Here is a 20,000-nt window from a genome sequence, read left to right as displayed (position 1 = left end):
TATAAATTAGTGAATAGTGAACATTTTAGGACTAATATCACCAACATTAACAGAAAAGCTCCACTATTTGGAATGATGATACGGTAACATGCCAGCACATGCCACATGAGAAACATCATCCTTAATGTCCCGTATGTCCTAAATGACCACTATTAACCACAACAGTCTGCAGTGAAATGGCTCCAGGATGTTTGCAGTCTTTGGCACAAACAGAAGAGGCAACGACAAGTTCTCAAGGCATTTGGCTTACCTGAGTTAGAGTCTGGAAAAGACAAGTAGCAGATGCTTGTTTTCTGAAATATAGAATGGAATATAGGAAAATAATTCAGAAACTCATCAACAGTCTTTGTCAAAAAAAATCCAGCAGGTGAAACCATTTTCTATTCACAGTAGATGTTTCAATGATAACATTCATTCCATGGAGTTCTAAAGCTTTGAGTGTGTAGATGTGTTCTTTCTCTTTAAGTTTCCTAACTTCATTGCTACCATAGCAAGAATTTGCAATGCAAACATGCAATGTCCTTAATGTCCCGTATGTCCTAAATGACCACTATTAACCACAACAGTCTGCAGTGAAATGGCTCCAGGATGTTTTTGCAGTCTTTGGCACAAACAGAACATTAAAATGTTTTGCCACTGGAAATGACAAATCCTTAATTCTGATGGTCTTAAGTTGTTCATCTGTAGGAGTCTAGTCGAGGCTCATGAAACAGGAATATGGCCTGCATCATTCTTTGCAAAACAAACGTAAGTATTTACATCTCAGTGTTTAAAGTGTTTAAAAGTATTTAAGTATAATAACCAGTTTTACTTGCAGGATGATCAGTGAGCATCATAGGAATTCTTGTGGTCCTAATAGTAGATTGCTGGATAGTGGTGCTCATTTAGTAAATTCCTAAATGGAACTTACCTATATAAAATACATAGAATTTTTAAAAAGAAAAGATTCTTACCTCCTTTTCTGTGAGCTTCGCATGATGAGGGTATATAACCTAAAACAGAAATAAACGATAAGATCAGAAACAGAAAAAAGGGATAATGTACACTCATCTGCGGATGACACAGATAAAAGGCACGTTTTGAAACAGTATTAAGATAGTTATCTAGTTAAGTTAAATAACTATTTAGTTAAATAGTTTACGGTGACTTCTGCGTCTTAAAAATCTCAGTACCAGTTTGGATATCACTATAAAATTGCAAGAGGAGAAGAGTTCTCGGTTATATTTTATCATGGTGGATTATCAACACACCGCAAACCACATTTGTCTCTCCTCTAATTAGTCTAAGATCCTTCTTTCCAGAGAAGTATTTACATCAGCTCTTCCGTTTACCAGTGAACAAAACAAACAAAAACAAAACAAAACAAAACAAAAACTCATCTTGAGCACAACCTGTCCATGCAAAATTACGCTTACTGCTTAATTAAAACGCATTTCTCCTGGGTAATATGAACAGCCACTCACAATTTGATGTACGACAGTAAAAGGCATGTCTCAGCATCAGCGTCCTGAGAGCCTGACAACTGAATGCATGGATAATCTATTTCAGTAAACGTTGTTATAGCGTAATTACCCTGGAATTTTTCGCTAGCTAACTAATAGGTGACTACCTATTATAAACAGCCACTCGGAAAGAGGTAGAGACACTGTGTGAGGTCAACACGGTGACTTGACAAAATCGGTTCCTCCGTTTATTAATGTTTTCAAGCGCAGCTATGTACCTTTATTTCAGCTAACCTCGCGAGTGTAGCAAAAAGAAAGCATGCTAGCTATAGCTAACTAGCTAACGAAGCAAAAACATTAGCAATTTAGCTGACCTATCTAAAAAAACAACGGTAAGTATTATCACGTGGTTTTAACAAGCCAGTTGTTAGCTAGAGTTGATAAGTCTATGACCTAGTTAGCGTTAGTTATAGGTAATTGAGTGAACTTATTGTCACTATAGGCTGGTACATAATGTAGAATGAACAAAAATGTATTACAAACTAGCAAGTCGTCGTATCTAGCTACCTCCACCGCTTGACCGAGCTCCAGGTCGAATCCAACGACACAAATACAATGAAGCCAGGCCGAGAATCTATCCCATGGTAGAAACAGCTGCTCCGACTCTTCCTCTCGAGGCCCATCGACAGGCATTTCCTCCGCCGGAGATATTCTGATATCCTGCTCCTGAATGTGTTCAGGTTGTTCGATTTGCTCTTCTGTGTCCTCTGACCTTTGTAAGTCCATATTCAAAGACCAAAATATTATTCGTTTACCGAACCTGGAGATATCTAACGCTAAATTGCTAAAAGGAAAAAACTGAACTATGATAACTTGGCTACGCCGCAAACACAAACGCAGGGTGGTGGGTATGCTGGTTACGTCAACAGCGCAGAGTTCATGGAATACGGGTGCCGGAGAGGAAAGCGGAATTCATCCCGAGTCGCTAAAATCCACAGATCTTCAAACCATTGTGTGTATGCCGACATTTTGTATATAGTGCATAGATCACATACCTTACAGGTTTACGTTAGGCGAATACACGACTAACCCAGTGCAGCCGAACTCGCACAAAAATCTGGAGGTTTTATTTATAAACACAACAGTCACTATATGGAAAAGTTAACCTGAAACGATAAGGCAAATCTCATCGGCCATACTAGTAGCTTCTTAATTTTAAATTCTTTCGCTGTTTGTTAATCTGTTTCAGTCGACTTCGCCTCCATTTGTTTTTTAAAGGAGTCTGGTTATTGTAAATATCTGAACACATAGGTATCTTGCTTTATTAGAATATGCAATTCCATTCATAGAATAGTGATAATGCCCCGAATATCACCACCTAGTCGTAACACCTAGGCTAGCAAACAAACAAGTAGGATTAACCTGTCGACGAACTTAATATGTTCTCATTGATATCTTCAAACTCACTAACCAAACCTTTCTTAGTAGTTCACTGAGCGGCATTTACAACCCCAACACGAGAAAGTAATAGTTTGGTGAAAGTTAAATTTACATATTTTCCCACTTAACTCAATTGCTTTTAGACTGTTCTACCAAGTCGCTAATGGAAGCAATCACATATTTACATCGCATGCTTTAGACGTTGAATATAGTTGAATTTGGGGGGAAAAAACTGGTTTCCAACAATGCATGACAAACTGTTAGGCCTATCTATAAAAACAAAAGTATGTTAAAAATAATGTCAGCCAACTTGAAACAAGAATTACTTTCTGGTTCTAATTTTAATTATGTAATTAACATTTTAAATATTGGCGTTATTGTTTTATGAAATTGTTTACGTACGAATTGTATTAAGTAGCCAACAATGTCGTAGATGGTGGATTTTAGAATGCAGTTTGCATTATGCTATTTATGGTCCTAAGATTTTAATACTTGAGACGTGAATTAACTTCAGTGTAAGTGCGATCAAAGAAGCAAAGTATACACAAAACATGTATCGGTGATTCATATTCATTTGAGATAGTGGAAAATGTGTGTAGATCTTGTTTAAATAATCGGTAGAATTGTACTAAATAATAATAATAATAAAACATCATCCTCCTCCTCCTCATCATCAACATCAAACGACCACAACAATAGTAGTAGCAGTAGTAATAGTAGTAGTAAAAATGTCCAGCTATGAAATTAAGAACAGCTGTAATATTATCCTTTTTCAGTTTTCTAAAAACCTAAAAAACCTTTACTATATCGAGCCAGATCAACCCGGTAACTTGTTTTGCCATTCCGCCAGCCTTATCTTATCAGACGTTTATTATAAACATAACTTACAACTCTCCTTGCCTACTTGTTAAAATAATATATTTCGATATGTAGTTGCTATGTTATTCATAGAACAAAGCTGTAAGACAAAAACCTTATTAGGTGTAATATCATGAAAAAGGATTTAAACTGGTAGTGAAGTGTAATCCCTCGTTTAGAGCATTACTTTGATGGCATTGGTTAATCTCTTGGTTCGACCTTTCCTCAATAATTGAATATTCTTAGCGTCATCAAGGTGTCCCGCCCCTCGTTAGTTATTGGAAGGCTCATGCGTGTTAGTGGCCGGTTTGCGTATTTCATTCCAATATGGCGGCGATTAGTTGCGGAGGAGGATAAGTTATTCTAAATTGCCCCTGATGTGACTTGGTTCAACAGGAATATGCTATTTACTATACATAGTCGTTCGTGAAACTAGATCCAGTAAAACCTATAGATCAATCTGAATTTTGTAAGAATAAGGCAATTTAACAGGTGATGCGTGAGGCTGCTGCAGCAACGAGAGTCGACTTGGTGTTCCGTGTCTGTTAGCAAGGTAGCTAGCTAGCTAGCGCTGAAGCAGACGTAGCTAGCTAGCTAACGGACTACAGGATTTGTGGGAGTAGCATGAGAGTTAATGAATTTAATATAGCTAACTGGCTTAAATAATACGCCATAGTAGTCACATTCTTTTAGATTTTTCGGTAGCTAGTACATTCAGTAAAATGATCTAACGTTATATGAGTCACTACCTCGCAAGCTAACTGGATTGGCTAACCCTAGCTAGCTATATATTTATCTAGCTAGCATATACGTTATCTTGTTAGATGACCAAGTTACTTAGTTAGCTAGCTAGCTAGCTAGCTAGCTATCTACCTCCAGGCATAGTTGTGCTAACAAGCTAGTATGGTGACCAAACATTGTATATTTTGTATGGCTGGTTGATCAGTAAATGGCATTAGCCTTACTCAGTAGATGGTCTTGGGGATAGTAGCTAGCTAATTATGTTTTCGAGACTCGGGATTTATAACTTAGCAGTGTGTAGCTAGCTAGGATACATATCCTTCTGTGGGGAGTGGTAGGCTGCAACTAAATCTGCAGCGTAGGTTTTAGTGGATACGATTAGCTATCTTAGTCAAATTAGCAAACTGCAGTTGGCCTTAGTTCGCAAAGCATTTTGAGACGGTGCGTTGCATGTCCTAAATGTACTTCAGTGGTCTGCGGTAATCAAAGTCGAGAAACCGCTTTACTCCAAATAAGGACTGTTGTTAGTTAGCTGGCTAGCTAGCATAGCTAGCAAGGTGTCGCTGGAATGCTGATTTGTGCTGAGATTCCCTGACCCAACAGGTTATTAGTACTAGCTAACTATCCTGTCTGAATTGAAACGGATTGTTTTTGGCTTGTATCTGAAATTTGAAGAGGAAATTGTACAAGGAACGTCATTTTGACCTATAGTTTTAGCGTGGCATTTGAAGCAAAAGTGATGTATTTTTATGTGAATGTGAAGCTTCAGTTTTGCGCCTTTGGGTTTGTTTGACATGGTGGATTTGCAAGACGTCAGAGGCTTGTAGCGTGTACATAGGTCTTGGACATTATGTAGTCAGTTCAGAAATAGCGTCTGTTGGGTTCTAAATTGGCTTTATTACAATGTGCATTTGTCTGCTTTCCACGAAAAAATACGACATCGACTGCTTCATTAAAAGATAGGTATTTGAACGGTTTGTCATTCTGGATCAAGAAACACTGCCTTTCGTCTCTGGTTGGAGTAATACTCCCAAGCCATCATCAATGCCTTCAGCACTGGCCGTATTTACTTGCCGCCCGAATTCACACCCATTTCAGGAACGCCATGTCTACCTGGATGAGCCTGTCAAGATTGGGCGATCTGTGGCTCGCTGTCGCCCTGCCCAAAACAACGCAACATTCGATTGCAAGGTGTTGTCAAGAAACCATGCTCTTGTCTGGTTCGACCACAAAACAGGGAAGGTAAGTCATGCTCTGCTTACATGTTGAGACAACACGCAGAACAGGTCCAACGGGTTCATGCGGCAGCTACGTGTATGACATTTACATTTGCGTACATTTCGATCTTATTTGCTTTCGCAACGCTGTTTATTTGATTCCGCAGCTTAGTTCAATAATTAAGACTCTTTATCAAGCCTTAAGAGTTACGTTTTTTAAACAATTTGATCAAGTTTCTAATGTCTTCATGATCGGGTCTTGTCTCACTGTAGTCTGGATTGCACAGTCACAACGATTAATCTCTTTCGGGGCCAAGAAAGAAAACATTAAGCAATTTGAAGACAATTTCGTCCTTCTTGCGGCGTGTTATTGGACCCCTCTCTTTGCCAACTTCATCTTGTAACTGGTTGGCGAACTGGCTGGTTATTTTAAGGTGGCCTTCAGTTGAGTCCAGGGGTCAACTGCACCACTGTAAATGGGATTGCAAAGCCAACGAGTTGAGTGCTCTTAGATGAGAGTAGGAACCATAAGCCTCAGTGGGTTGATTGTTAGTAGCTTTATTCTGCATTCAAGACTCCACTTTCGATGCATTGTAAATGATTTCAAAATTTCATAGGCTGCTTTGTGTGTACTTTTGAGTACTCAAGTTTAACTGTGCTTAATTGGTCAGTGAATACTTTTAAATTATGTGCTTTGTAAATGTAGGTTGGCAAGTATGTAAGGAATTGCTTCTTAATGCTGCAAGTAATACTTCTCATTGATGCACTGCATTCAAGATTTAAAATGTTTTGTTGCTGAGAGATGCATGAGCTCCATTTACATAGTTAAGATTGGTGAAAATATTTGGTGGTTGTTGGGGGGGGGGGGGGGTAGTAGTTATATGAAAATAATGTGTGGCATTGATGTTCAGAGGCATATCTCTGTAGAAAGAACTGGGTGAGGCAGTTGGGCTTGTTGGAAACATTTTAGGTTTACGTGCAGCAGTTATGTTTTATACAGTGAGGGGGGTGGGGAGAAGCTTTCCCAACAAACTTACCTGGCCATAGTTTCCAACAAGTGAATCAAACAGTTTACAAAGAAGTGTGTTCTTTTGCATGCATCATGAAAGTTGTGCATTTCAGGTATATAAACTTGTCATTGCATTTTGAGAAAAAATAAATCTAAAGGTGTAAAGGTGTAATTGGTACCCAGTGGCAAGGCCATTGTTTTTTTTTCTTTTCAAGATTTAAAAAAAAAAAAAAAGACCACAATTGTTGGACAACCATTTCCTTACTGTGTATTGGTGATTAGTGGCTAACCAGGTTTTACATTACTAGCCTATTAAATGCATTTTATGTGATTAGATCTTGATTTTGTATACATTTGGTTTTCCTGATGTAATTTGAATAAAATCAAAATAGGTTGGTTTACAGACAGTTTAGATTTTAATAGACTGTTGGTTGGATTCGCTATAGAATGAATCCTCTGCTCACTACACTGTGTGCACAATTATTATGCAAGCTGTATTTTTGAGGAACTACAGTGGTCTCGGTCAATCCAAAATGTTAATAAAACTCAAACCTGAATATTTAAGAAAGTGTAAGTAAGGTTCTGGTTTTCTTAGGAGAGCATCTGTGCGCATAATTATTATGCAACTAAAGGAAAAACAGAATTTTTCTCATCTCACTTGTTTTTTTTTAATCTGTTAAAGTGGGAAGAGTAAACAATTCAAAATTTGAAATGGAACAAAAAAGTGACCCTTCTTTTCAATAAGTCATAAGCATTCCATTCATGGAGTCATGGAGTTGAGGATCAGCTTTGTGTACAGCAGCAACCACAGCCTCCCAGACACTGTTCAGAGAGCTGTACTGTTTTCCTTCACCATAAATCTCCCATTTAAGAAGGGCCCAAAAGTTCTCAATAGGGTTTAGGTCAGGTGAGGAGGGGGGCCATGTCATTTATTTTTTCATCTCATGGCCTTTACTGGCTAGCCGTACAGACTTTTTCCTGTACTATTGCTTGAAGAAAGTGTCTTCTAAAAACTGGCAGTAGCTTTGGGAGTTGAATTAGAGTCCATCTTCAACCCGAAAAGGTCCAACTAGCTCATCTTTAATAATACCAGCCCATAGCAGTACCCCACCTCCACCTTGCTGACATCTGAGTCGAAGTGGAGCTCTGTGCCCATTACTGATTCAGCCACAGGCCCATCCTTCTGGTCTGTCAAGAGTCACTCTCATCTTCAGTCCATAAAACCTTTGAAAAATCTGTCTTCAGATATTTCTTGGCCCAGTCTTAACATTTCACCTTCTGTGTCTTCAGTGGTGGTTTGGTTTCAGCTTTCATTATGTTGGCCATGTCTCTGAGTAATGAACACCTTGCACTTCTGGGCACTCCAGGTAGGTTGTAGTTCTGTAATGACAGCACTGGAGGATAATGGGTTCCTGGTCGCTTTGTTTGATTCTTCTCAAATTTTTAGTAGTTAATTTGTGACAATTGGCCAAAAAGGCATTCGATTATTCCTTCTATAAAAAACCCTACATGGGTTCAAACTATTTGAATATCTGTTTTTGTATGTTATGTCTGTAAGAGCACAAACCAATACAGCAGGAGACATATCTCTTTAATGTACATGTATAGTTATTTTTTACTATTTGTATAAAAGTATGTAAAGAAGGTTAAATGCAGTTGGGGCTTGAACCCAGGTCTGACGGGAGGTAAACATGAGCTCTGACCACTGGACTAAACAGCTCCCTGGCATAGCAGCCAGGGTACCCATTTAACCTTCGATAGTTCTTTTTATTTCAACATAAACATATCTCTTAACCTTTCCTTGACATGAAGTAGTAAAATAATCAAACCACTGGGGACTTGCATTGTATGAAGCTTTTGTTTGTAGTCTTTACTATATTTATTCAGTACAGTAGTCTACACTTTTGTATTGTATTTTTGTTTAAATAAATTTGACACAATTCCAAGAAATGTGGCAACAAAGATGTTTTATCCTGAAGGATAACTTGTTTAAGTTCTTTTCAAACAGAAAAGTAGGCTATACATTCTTGATGCTTATAATACTTACTAGCATAAAAAACTCTATATATACTCTAAAGAAATAGTATGCCTTCTCATTTTAAATTCTCATTTTACTCTTGGGTGCATATTTGAGAGATGCCATTAGATTGCTAACTGTAGCTTGCATATCTTGCGTACAACTTGAGATTCCACAATTTTGCTGTCTACTCACCAAAATTATCCTGCATGCAAATCGGTCACTTTGCGGCTGAGTTTTTAACCATGCCATTTTTTAACATGTGGTTGTTGAATCATTTGCTTGTTTCAGCTTGAACTAAATGTCACTTTCATATACTAAAAATGAAATGATCATGCAGTTCATTGAGGGCAGCATCTGAGACCCACATGAGACCTTTCCACAGTCGATTATGATTATTATAACTGAGTATCTGGATTTTTTTTCATAATTTGATTATATAATTTAGAATATTTGTAGACAATAGTGCCAAACACCTGCTTTTTTCCCATATAAAGGCTGTCTCCTAACTGCTGAGTGATCTTCTTTAATAACTTTTTGACTGATGCCTGCTTTTCCAGTAAAGTAGAAGTTCTGATATCAAGGCTGAAAATAGTCAGATGGAATGTGTAACCCCTCTCCAGAGTGTATCGGCAGCTATGAGAGTGCACAACTGCCTAATATCTGAGATCGGCCACCAAGCCAGGGCTCCCCATGGGGATCGCCACGCTCTCCTACAGTTTGAGAAGCAGCTGCACAGGATGTGAACCTTCATCAGCAATTAAAACTAAAACAAGCCTGCTGCCAGCCACATGTCTGGAGAAACTGATACATTGAAGATATAGGCTATATCTCATAAATAACGGGGACCACTCCAGTCACTTGGATAAGTAGCGCTAGTATTTTCCTGTTGCACCCATGTAAATATGATCATTCAGATCAATGAATGTGGATGCTGTGTTCAATTCCAGCTGTCTCAGCCCATGTACTGCTTCGCTTCAGTAGTGCGGTCTGTTGATTCACAACCCATTTTGTCAGTCTCTACAGAAATGGATGGCATTGCGGACAGACCAGTGATTACATCTTAACTGACATTTCAGTTTTTGGCTCCTGCAGTTATTTCGAAGCGCTACTAGAAATTACATCCAATTGGCAACTGTGACCTGTATCTAATCATCCCTCTCCAGGCATTGTGAGGATATTCATTTTCATATAAATCATAGTACTTTCTGGTATTTGTGCATTTCGTGTAGCTATGAATTTTTTTTCCATGAATTATTTTTCATGAATTGTTAAATGTTTTAAGACTCAGTTGTTCATGCAGTGATTTATTCTGTGGATTTTCGCAGAAATATGATATCATTGTCTGCTGAAATGTGCTACTCATTGTTAATATGTAAATGCTAGACTAAATGTTTTCATCTTTTGTTGTTTTTAGAACATATCTGCCATGGAATTATATCCTCTTGATGCATGTTAGTTTGCCTTTAGATAACATGACACCATGCATGCTGCATTTAGGCCATTTCTCAAATCAGATCAGTATTCATCTCTGAATCACTAAATCACCACAACCACATTCAGGGCATACTGCCTTTTAGTGCCTTTGTGTTTAAACTTGGACCAAATATATGACCTGCTTAGTGAAATTGTCATGTAGATTATCAGAGAGAGAGAGCGATCGAGATCTATAGATAGAGAGAGAGATGGATAGAAATATTATATCTATCTATCTATATAGATTATATCTATCTATATATAACGTGTGTGTGTATACATATATATACACATATACACATTGTATATATATATGTGTATATAATGTATGTATATATGTATGTGTATATGTATGTGTGTGTATATGTATATATGTGTGTATATGTATGTGTGTATATATATATAATATATATATATATATAATGTATGTGTGTGTGTGTGTGTGTGTATGTGTGTGTATATATATATATATATATATATATATATATATATATATATATATATATATATATATATATATATATATATTGTGTGTGTGTGTGTATGTATATCTCAGAGATTGATTCTGCATTCAAAATTGGGCTGCACAGTACAATTACTTTTTTGTGCTTTTATTTTCTCTAAATATGCTTGTGCTGCTGTTGAAAGTATTGGAGCTAGTTGTAATATTCACAACTGTTTGTACTGGTAAATCTTTGCAGAAGCTGGCAGTTATCTCTTATTGATGACTGCACAGTCACATGTGTAATGCACATATTGCTGCTAGTAGTAATAGCTTGTAGGTATGTACTAGGCTATTTTTGAATGAGCGATTCTTGGTTTTAAGCGACAGCAAATTGACTTGAGCCAGAGCTTAGGCTCGATTATTTCTTCTAAAAACACACATTCGAACCATTCGTATATCTGTTTTTACGCATTATGTCCATACGGAGAGGCATAACTACTTATATAGTTTGTATTTATTTTAACACAAACATGTCTCTTAACTTTTCCTTGATGTTAAATGGGGAATAATAATCAAGCCATTGGGACATGCATTGCATGAGGCTTCTGCTTCTATTCTTCAATACCTATTTACTCAGAACTATAGCACACACTTGTATTTTTGGTTAAATAAATTTAAGGTGCACAATTCTTAGAATTTTTACAACACATTTATTAAAAATAGAAGAATAGGCTACTTGCGTTCTTGTTGCTAGAACTCCCAAAATGCTAGCTGGCATTAAAAATGCTAGTGGAGGCTATACTCATTTGGTGCATTTTCAAGATGTGCCCCATGGTTGCTAGTGCTGGAGTAACAGGCTAACTGTAGGTCACATGCAACTTTATCACTTGGTTCCACAGTTGTGCTGTCTACTAATTAAAATTGCATGTAGAGCAAGTCACTCTTTTTGTGATCTGATACCCCATCGTGGTTTCAGCTTAACCTGTGTTATTTGCAATTAATAAAAGTGGTGTTGCGTGACTCCTGTCCGTCAGGCAGTGCATTCAGTGCAGCGGCCCACGCGAGAACTCCTGAGCCAGACAGCCGTGGTAATGCTGCTTTTTCTACCACAATGGAATATTTAATTTTCACAATCAAATGGTTAGGTTTTAATACAATCAAATTTAGAATATTTGTTGACAGCAATAACTCAAGTAAGAATTCAGATTCTTCTCATGTTTGAAAGGTTTACATTGAAGCTTTAGTTTACTTTCTGAAATCTTGGCTAGTTTCATTACATAATGGTAACAGTACATTAATTATGAATTTCCCTTTTTTGCTTCAATGACTGTTAAACTGATTAATTTTTATCCTCACAGACCATGGAAGGAAACTGCATTTTCTGGCTTAACTTTCTCCTTTTAATTAGGGTCATTTTAACTAGAAATGCTTGAACTGCAGTGCATGGTGCATGTTTGAGCCCAAAAATAATGCAGTCAGTCATGTTTTGCACATGCAGCATCATGTTTAGCTTGACACTTTGTCAGTGTGGCAGCCAAGGTAGGGCTGACTGATGATACATTTTTTAATGGATGTGATTTTTCAAATTGCAGGAGCTGCATTGAATTAGCCAATAGGCTGCAGGTTTTGCAAGGGAAAACCGACCCAGTAAATATAAGCATGCAAACTGGCAATCAGAAGACATCATGCATGACAAGCACAGCTATTAATAAGGCCAAAGCTATTAACATTTGAAGGCGCATCATAGAGATCTGTATCATGAATGCATGTCTAAAAGGTCCAGCCATGAACCCCCATGTCAGTCATAATTTTCTAACATGGCGACCAGTTACACGGGCTTTTGAAAGCGTCCAGCCATATGAAAAAAGCTTGCAAAGGCACTGAGATAACAGGTGCTATTGTAAAGTAATTAACTAAAGGCAAGGTTCTGATTTACATGGCTCCTGAAACCTTCTCCAGCCACTTAAGATACCCCATTCCTTCTCGCACATATATCAACCCCCCCCCCCCCCCCTCTCTGGAATGTATGCCTTCTAAACAATTCTGATTATACCAGCTTTTTGTAGTAACAATTTATGAAATCTGGATTGTCATGATTACAGAAATGTTTTGTTCTGAAAAATAATCTTATTCAGGTACTTTTGTTATGGATTACATTTTTGATTAGACAACCTCAAACAATCTCAATTCTTAATTCACTGTTAAAAATTGAATGGAATTTGTGTTACTTCGATCGAGGTAGATTGGCGAGAAAGAAGATGTAGTGACAGTTAAAAGTATTATGTTATGATCATTTTAAATTAGAGTGTACATTGTGGCTAATTTAAAATGCACCCCAAGAGTACAGGGTGGACTGAGGAGTGGTTGTAAGAAGGTGTTTGACCATTTCTCTGCCAGCTGTAAGAAAAGGCAGTATTCACAGCAGCTCAGGACTAGAATGTTCCTGAACATCTTCCACAATCATCTTCAGTCTTCCACAAGTGGGGGAACCAAATGGATTATGATTGAAAAGGTTCTGTAGCAAAGAAAGGCCCTGACTCCTGCACTATCCACTGAAAGGAAAACTCATCACACCCAGCAAGACACACAGGTGCAAGTCAGTTCACAAGGCACTGCAGCTTCCCAGAATTTACTGATGCATTCTCAGGAGAATGTTAGCATTTTATGTCTAAAACAAATACTCCACCTTTTAAAGACAAATATGCTTCCAGAGGATCCAGGGGACACAGTCATTCAAGTCCAGAGTCATTTGGCACCTCTAGGAAAAATACAATGAACTTGCTACCCAGGAACTGCTTGATATTGCTCCTCCTACGACCCCCGATTAGATATACTATATTAGCCAAGAGCTTATCCCTGCCTTTAAAGCAAGAATGAAGACAGAAATTGAAGTAGGAGTAAGAAACTTAAATAGGTGGTTATGATTTGTATAACTTTGAAGGACGATACATTCTCCAAGAATAATATGTACAATTTTATTTTTATTGCCCACTAATGTCAGATGTATGTGCAAGAAATTTGATGTTTTGCTGATGAAAAGTATTGTTTACTTTGGGCGGGGGGCGGGGTAAATGTTAAGCATATTATTGATATACTCTTAACCTTATTTCTTACATTATTTATCTTTAGTCATTGTAGGTTTTAAGTATATAAAAATAATAATACAAACTGCATTTTGAGATCCCAGAGAATCTTTTAATGTAGAAACAAGTTTATGATTCTATTTAATATGTGAACCATTAATACGGGTTTGGATTTTGTCATAAAAATTATCACAATTTAAATTGCAGTTGTACTATTACACAGAAAAATTGCAATTTGATAAGTTCTCCAAATTGTTCAGCCCTAACCCTGGGTTGCTGCGGGTGCTTATACAGTCTCAGCTTTAACCATGGGGACCAAAGGGAGAAAGAAACCGCTTTGCACCAGATGCTGAAGCAACAACGCCATTTGCAGGTCCTAGTGGCAAGACTGCCTTTGTCCAAACCCAGTGCAGGGCTGTAAAAGGCACTGATGGGACCTACTGGAGGAGTTTGTTTGGTTGCAGTGTGGGGGCGAAGTTTCCAGTGCTGAATGGAGAACATGTTCCATTGGCTTGGCTTTAGGATATAGGGCTGCATTTTGCCCCACTGTGGGATGGCTGGAGCTGGTGAGCCAGGTCCAATATACTTCTCAGACTCCAACACTGGCAAATTTTATTCAGCAGGGCGGGAGATCAGATGGAGCACTCAGGTTTCACTATACACACAGTAAAATGGCAAACAGGTAGTCATATAACATTTCTCCCTGGCATAGTGGGTAAGATGGTATAGGCAGCATTATGCGAGCACATAAGCCTTAGACATTTGAGACTGCCGTAGCTGTTTGTCTGGGTATCTGGGAAAGATGGCTTGTGAATTGTGATGTAATCCCAGCTGAGGTTTTGGCCACAATTGGACACATCCTGGTACTTTATATCTTTATCTCGCGCTCTCTCTCTCTCTCTCTCTCTCTCTCTCTCTCTAGATAGATAGATAGATAGATAGATATAGAGATAGATATGTATAAAATATATATATATATATATATAAAATAGAGAGAGAGAGAGAGATAGATAGATAGATAGATAGATAGATAGATAGATAGATAGATAGATACACAGATACACACACATACTCACACACAATATCTATTTTTTGGTGTTTCAAAAAAGAACTTCAGATACTGACATTATTGCATGGCCTCCATGACTATTGAAATATTCTGGTCTAAAGATGGCACTCTGCCACATTTCCCCTCCAGGGAAACATCAGAACAAGTGCTCATTCACTGTGATGTGTTCGGGGTTTACATTCTGGCTCCCTGTTTGGTAAAAACATGGGACGGCTGTGACACATTTCATGATCAGGCTTTGGTTTCAGGCTGAAGTACTTCCTTGTTGACCTTATGTTGGCTTGTCCCTAATCTTTTGTTTCTCTCTCACTCTTTTCTACAGTTCTATCTCCAGGACACCAAGAGCAGCAATGGCACTTTCATAAACAGCCAGCGCCTGAGCCGCGGCTCAGAGGAGAGCCCCCCATGTGAGGTGCTGTCCGGTGACATTATCCAGTTCGGAGTGGATGTGACCGAGAACACCCGCAAAGGTAAGATTGTGTGCATCATGACCTGCAGTGCATAGGTATCTGTCAGGATCACTCCCTTATGCAGGCTTATAGATGTAAACACACTTTTATGATTTACACTTGTGTATGTACAAGTGTGTATATATTCATTGATTGCTCCATAAACATAGAATTTAACTTGTATGCGTATATGTATGTGTGGCTGTGTGTGAACAAATTTGAATGTGCAAAGAAATAATTTAATTGTAACAGGAAGGCAGATATTTAGCATGCACATTAACATAAGATAAAGAAAAGTTTCTAAAAATGTCAGCATCCTATTCTAATTATATGACAGTTTCAAGGTCAAAGACAATAAGTGCAACTGGTATACCTTGACAGATCATATTAACCAGTGTTTGTATCTGGGATTTAAATGACAGAGAACCGCTTTGCTGTTTAGTATCAATTTTTAGAATTGTTTGAAACAAACATTGGAGTCCGACCACTAGAATACTTCATGATCAAATGATGATTTTAAACAAATGCGTGACTTGTGATACGAGTAAATATTCAGAATGTACATCTTGTCATTTTCTAGAGTATTTACTAAAATAAAACTGTCCTATCATTCCTGATAGATCAATAACCCACAATTTTCAACTTTTTATTACTCATCATGAATCCTTATACCATAAGGACAAACGGCTCATCACTTTTTTTTTTAAATACACACACGCATGTACAGTCGAGGCCAAAAGTTTTGAGACTTGACACTTTGACACAATTTACTGCCTCCGTTTTTTTAGATTCTTTTGTCAATGTTTATATGGTATAGTGAAGTACATTCATAAGCATTTCATAAGTTTTTTTTTTTTTTTTTTCTTTTTAAGAATCTTTTTGACAAATACATCCAGTTAAAGCAAATGCCTTTCTTTTTTTAAGACTTCTGCAGTTCACCTTTGAATGCAGGATATCAGATTATGGGCAAAATCGTGACTACTGGCAACCCATTCTTGCCTAATCAGTGCTTGGAGTTGATCAGTTTCTGTGTTTGTCCATCCTCGTTTTGAGGATTGACTTTAGGTTCTCAATGGGCTTGAGATCTGGGTAGTATCCAGGACATGTACCCAAAGATTCAATGTTTTGTTCACCGAGTGGTTATCACTTTTGCCTTGTAACACAGTGCTCAGTCATGCAGAAAAAAGCATTGTTCATCCCCAAATTGCTCCTGGGTTGTTGGGAGAAGTTGCTCTTGGAGGATCTTTTGATACCATTCATAGTAGTGTTAGGCAAAATTTTGAGCAAACCCCTCCCTTGGATGAGAAGCAACCCCACACACGTATGATCTCAGGATGCCTCACTGTTGGCATGGCAGGAATCATTATAGCGCTCACCTTTTCTTCTCTGGACAAGCAGTTGGCCAGATCTCCCAAACAGTCTTACACCAAGCCATCCTCGAAAAGCCTTCACCTCACTGTGCGTGCAGATGTACTCACGCCTGCCTTCTGCCATTCCTGAGCAAGCTCTGCAGTGGTGGTGACTTGATCCCGTAGCTGCATCCTCTTTAGGAGACAGTCCTGGCACTTGCTTGACTTTCTTGGGTGACCTGAAGCCTTCTTCACTGCAAATGAACCTCTCTCCTTGAAGTTCTTGATGATCTTACAAGCAACAATGTCCTTGTCTGTGAAGCCTCTTTGATGCAATGCAATGATGACTGCACATGTTCCCTTGGAGGTAACCATGGTTAACAGAAGAAAACCTCTTCCACCACCCTTTTAAAGCAACCAGTCTGCTCTTCTATTCAACATGACAGTGTGATATCAGCTGCCTTGCCCTTGTTACCACTTTCTCCTGAGCTAATGAAACGACTGAAATGATTTTAGCAGGGCATTTTGTGGCAGGGCTGAAATGCAGTGGCTGGAATGCAGTAATTTTTGTGCTCAAGTTGATTTATGGCAGAGAATGACTTTGCAATAAATTGCAATTCACCTGATCACTCTTCAGTCTAGAGTTAATGCAAATTGCCACCATAAACACAAGCAGCAAACTTTGAACACACATTTTGGTTTTAGTCTCAACTTCTGGCCATGACTGTACACACAAATAGAGTTAAGTATTGTATTTATGTGTAATTGAATTTGCAAGTGCATAACTTGCACTCCAAGTTTGTTATACACAACTTACACTTGAATATATACTCCACATACATTTAACATGTACGTAAGTAGTATGTGCATAAGCGCATGTTTCATATGTGTGTGATTGTTTCTTATGCATGTACATGTAGTGTGTGCACACAATTGTTTCACTGATTTTCACTTTGAACAGCATCCCATATGTCTGCACGCTTGCATGCCTCTGGCTGTGGGTGTGTGCATGCATGCTTCTTATGGAATGGCAGTGTGTGTGTGCATGCTTCCCTCCCTATGTGCATGCATGCGTGCTTTTGTGTGTGCACTTCTTTGTTTATGCATGAGTGGGTTTTTGTGCTTCTGTGTACGTGTGCACATGCTTCTCTGTCTACTTGAGTGCACCTCTTTTCTTTATGTGCGGTTGTGTGCACTTGCGCTTTCTCTGAGTGCACACAATTAGAAATGCGGAGGACCTGTTCTTTCATGAGGATAGCCAAATATTTGAAATTGTTTTCTGGCTGCATCAGATAACAATGATGTAAGCCTGCTGGCAGAATGTGGGTTTTGAAACCCTAGAGTACTTTCATAGCTGTCCTGGAGGTGTTGTAATGATGGCAACTGCAGTTGAAGCTTTCACCATAAGATATGAATGCAAAGTAACTCGCTTGTGCAGAACAAGCAAAGAGAAATGCAGCTATGGCAGAAAGGATCACAGAGGACATTGCCAGAATTCGACAAAAACCTTGTAAGAAGACCAGTTATAGGCTAATCAAAGTGTTTAAGGTAGTGAAGTAATGCTTGGTGCTTTAAAAAAAAAAGTTTTTATCGAGTCTTTGTTGCCATGTTTCAGTTTCATGCTTTCCTGTAACTTCATAATGGGCTTTTGGGTATCAAGGAATTTTCAGTCTTTGTTGTTAAAACTGGAAAACTACTGATTGTTTGAGGTTGTGTGTTGTGTAGGTGCGCTGTAGCTAATGAAACTTGGCTTGTGAATCTGTTAAACTGGAGTATGGGTCAGCTTCTCAAACTTGGGCAGCTTGTACAAGGGAGTGCTCTAAATCACCCTTTTCACTACATCATTCACCAGAAGGATGGATGGTATTCTTCAGATTGTAAATTAAACTCTACTTCATTTCAAACTTTTTTGTTGTGGGGACTTTTGGTAAATGTCAAATACCTCTGTACTTGTTTGAGTACAGTCCTAACTTATCCTAACTATCTTTTCCTTCTTTCTGTTTCTCTGTAGTCACTCATGGATGTATAGTGTCAACCATCAAGCTCTTCCTACCAGATGGCATGGAAGCTCGTCGACGATCGGAGTAAGAGCTGTTTTCAGATCACTGAGAAGCACACATTGCACAATACCTTAGCACACACCTATTACTCAAACACAGTGTTGAGGGGTTGTTTCCCCAACAACAAAGCCCCATGAGACTAAGCCTAGGGCTTTACGCTTACCTCTGTTTTCCTAGTGCTGGTTTTGAGATATTCTGGGGCATGTTTTCTGTTTAGTGCCTACCCTAATTGTTGTGAACATGCATCACAAAAGCAAAACTGTAATACATGCAACTACTCTCAAAGTAGTCTTGCTCTTTATCTTAAGTGTAGCTTAGCCAGCGGATAGTGATTTGGTTAACTGTTTCGTTGAATTAATTACTCAGATTATTTCATTGTTGATGGCATTGTTTGGTTCTGCTCACTTGGATGGTATGTTTTACCTTTGGTAGGTTTTCACTCAACATGTCAGTAATGAAATATTGGATTTGCATAAGAATTGTAGTAGTCATAAATATAAAGTTTAAGGTGATGGAGTCATTGACTATATATGGAGAATAAGCTCTTCAAAACAATGCTCAAATTGTTCACGAAAGGTGCATGTTCATACAAATAAACTTGGTTTCCTTGCGAACGTAATTGTGCTGATATCCCTCTGATCTAAAGGGTGGACTATTGTATTTATTTTTTTTACATGGAAACGCATTAGTGCCTTTATTGTGTGAAAATGATGAAATCCATGTTTTCTTTCTTTTTTTTGTGTGTGTTTGTATCTGCAGTTAGGTTTAGGCTACATAAGTAGAATCTTGCTAAAAGATCTTTGGTATATGGGATGTGCAGGATGTAATTTATTTGTTTGCATGGGGATATTGTTTATCGGGATAATATGATAATTTTGTAGACAATTTTTTTTTCCCAAAAAAGATAAATTATGCACCGAGCTTTGTACTAAGCATTAACTGCACAACTCGCTTGAAATTCAGCTAGCTGTTTTTAAATATTGCTGTCAGATTTTCAGATGAAGGTCAGAGGCCTAGGCTTTGCTTCCTTTTTGACTTGATTTTGCTACGATACATTGTGGTATGTCAATATCCTTGAGATACCCACCCCATTTAGAGTCCAACACTTCGAAATGAACATATTTAAATTAACTTGTAACCTTGTAGGTCCGTTGAAGCAAATATTTCCAGCACAATTGCACTGAAGCAGGTGATCTTGCCCCCACAAACAAACAAACAGAACAATACCAAAGCTGACCTTTTAAGCAATAGCCAAGTACTGTTTCTTTATTTGGATGCATTAGTAATGTTTAAATTTACACATTGCTTTTATACTTCAGAGACCACACCTCTGTAGGGTCAGTAT

General features: G+C 38.1%; 2 protein-coding genes across 11 annotated transcripts in view; one reads left to right on the top strand and one right to left on the bottom strand.

The window, feature by feature from the left end:
- dennd6a (DENN/MADD domain containing 6A) overlaps positions 1-2,375 on the bottom strand; it is a 22,039-nt gene extending 19,664 nt beyond the window's left edge. For 2 of the 6 annotated variants that reach the window (XM_027002138.3, XM_027002140.3), the window contains exons 1-3: positions 1,986-2,375; positions 954-992; positions 251-293 (exon numbers count right to left, since the gene is read on the bottom strand). In XM_027002138.3, coding sequence (XP_026857939.1) covers positions 251-293; positions 954-992; positions 1,986-2,228 — 325 coding nt within the window. In that variant the 5' untranslated portion in view covers positions 2,229-2,375. Of the gene's footprint in view, positions 1-250; positions 294-953; positions 993-1,463; positions 1,523-1,985 lie in introns of all 6 variants that reach the window. The other 4 variants (XM_027002141.3, XM_027002142.3, XM_027002143.3 and 1 more) reach the window with 3 other exon arrangements.
- Positions 2,376-4,053: 1,678 nt separating this feature from the next.
- Positions 4,054-20,000, top strand: part of slmapa (sarcolemma associated protein a) — a 55,423-nt gene continuing 39,476 nt past the window's right edge. For 3 of the 5 annotated variants that reach the window (XM_081705200.1, XM_081705201.1, XM_035520238.2), the window contains exons 1-3: positions 4,054-5,723; positions 15,120-15,267; positions 18,607-18,679. In XM_081705200.1, coding sequence (XP_081561326.1) covers positions 5,526-5,723; positions 15,120-15,267; positions 18,607-18,679 — 419 coding nt within the window. In that variant the 5' untranslated portion in view covers positions 4,054-5,525. Of the gene's footprint in view, positions 5,724-15,119; positions 15,268-18,086; positions 18,106-18,606; positions 18,680-20,000 lie in introns of those variants that run through there. The other 2 variants (XM_035520237.2, XM_081705202.1) reach the window with 2 other exon arrangements.

Source organism: Electrophorus electricus, chromosome 22 (genome assembly GCF_041902795.1).
Source record: "Electrophorus electricus isolate QZ-2024a chromosome 22, ASM4190279v1, whole genome shotgun sequence".
NCBI classification, from domain to species: domain Eukaryota; kingdom Metazoa; phylum Chordata; class Actinopteri; order Gymnotiformes; family Gymnotidae; genus Electrophorus; species Electrophorus electricus.
This window is presented reverse-complemented; position numbering and strand designations above follow the sequence as displayed.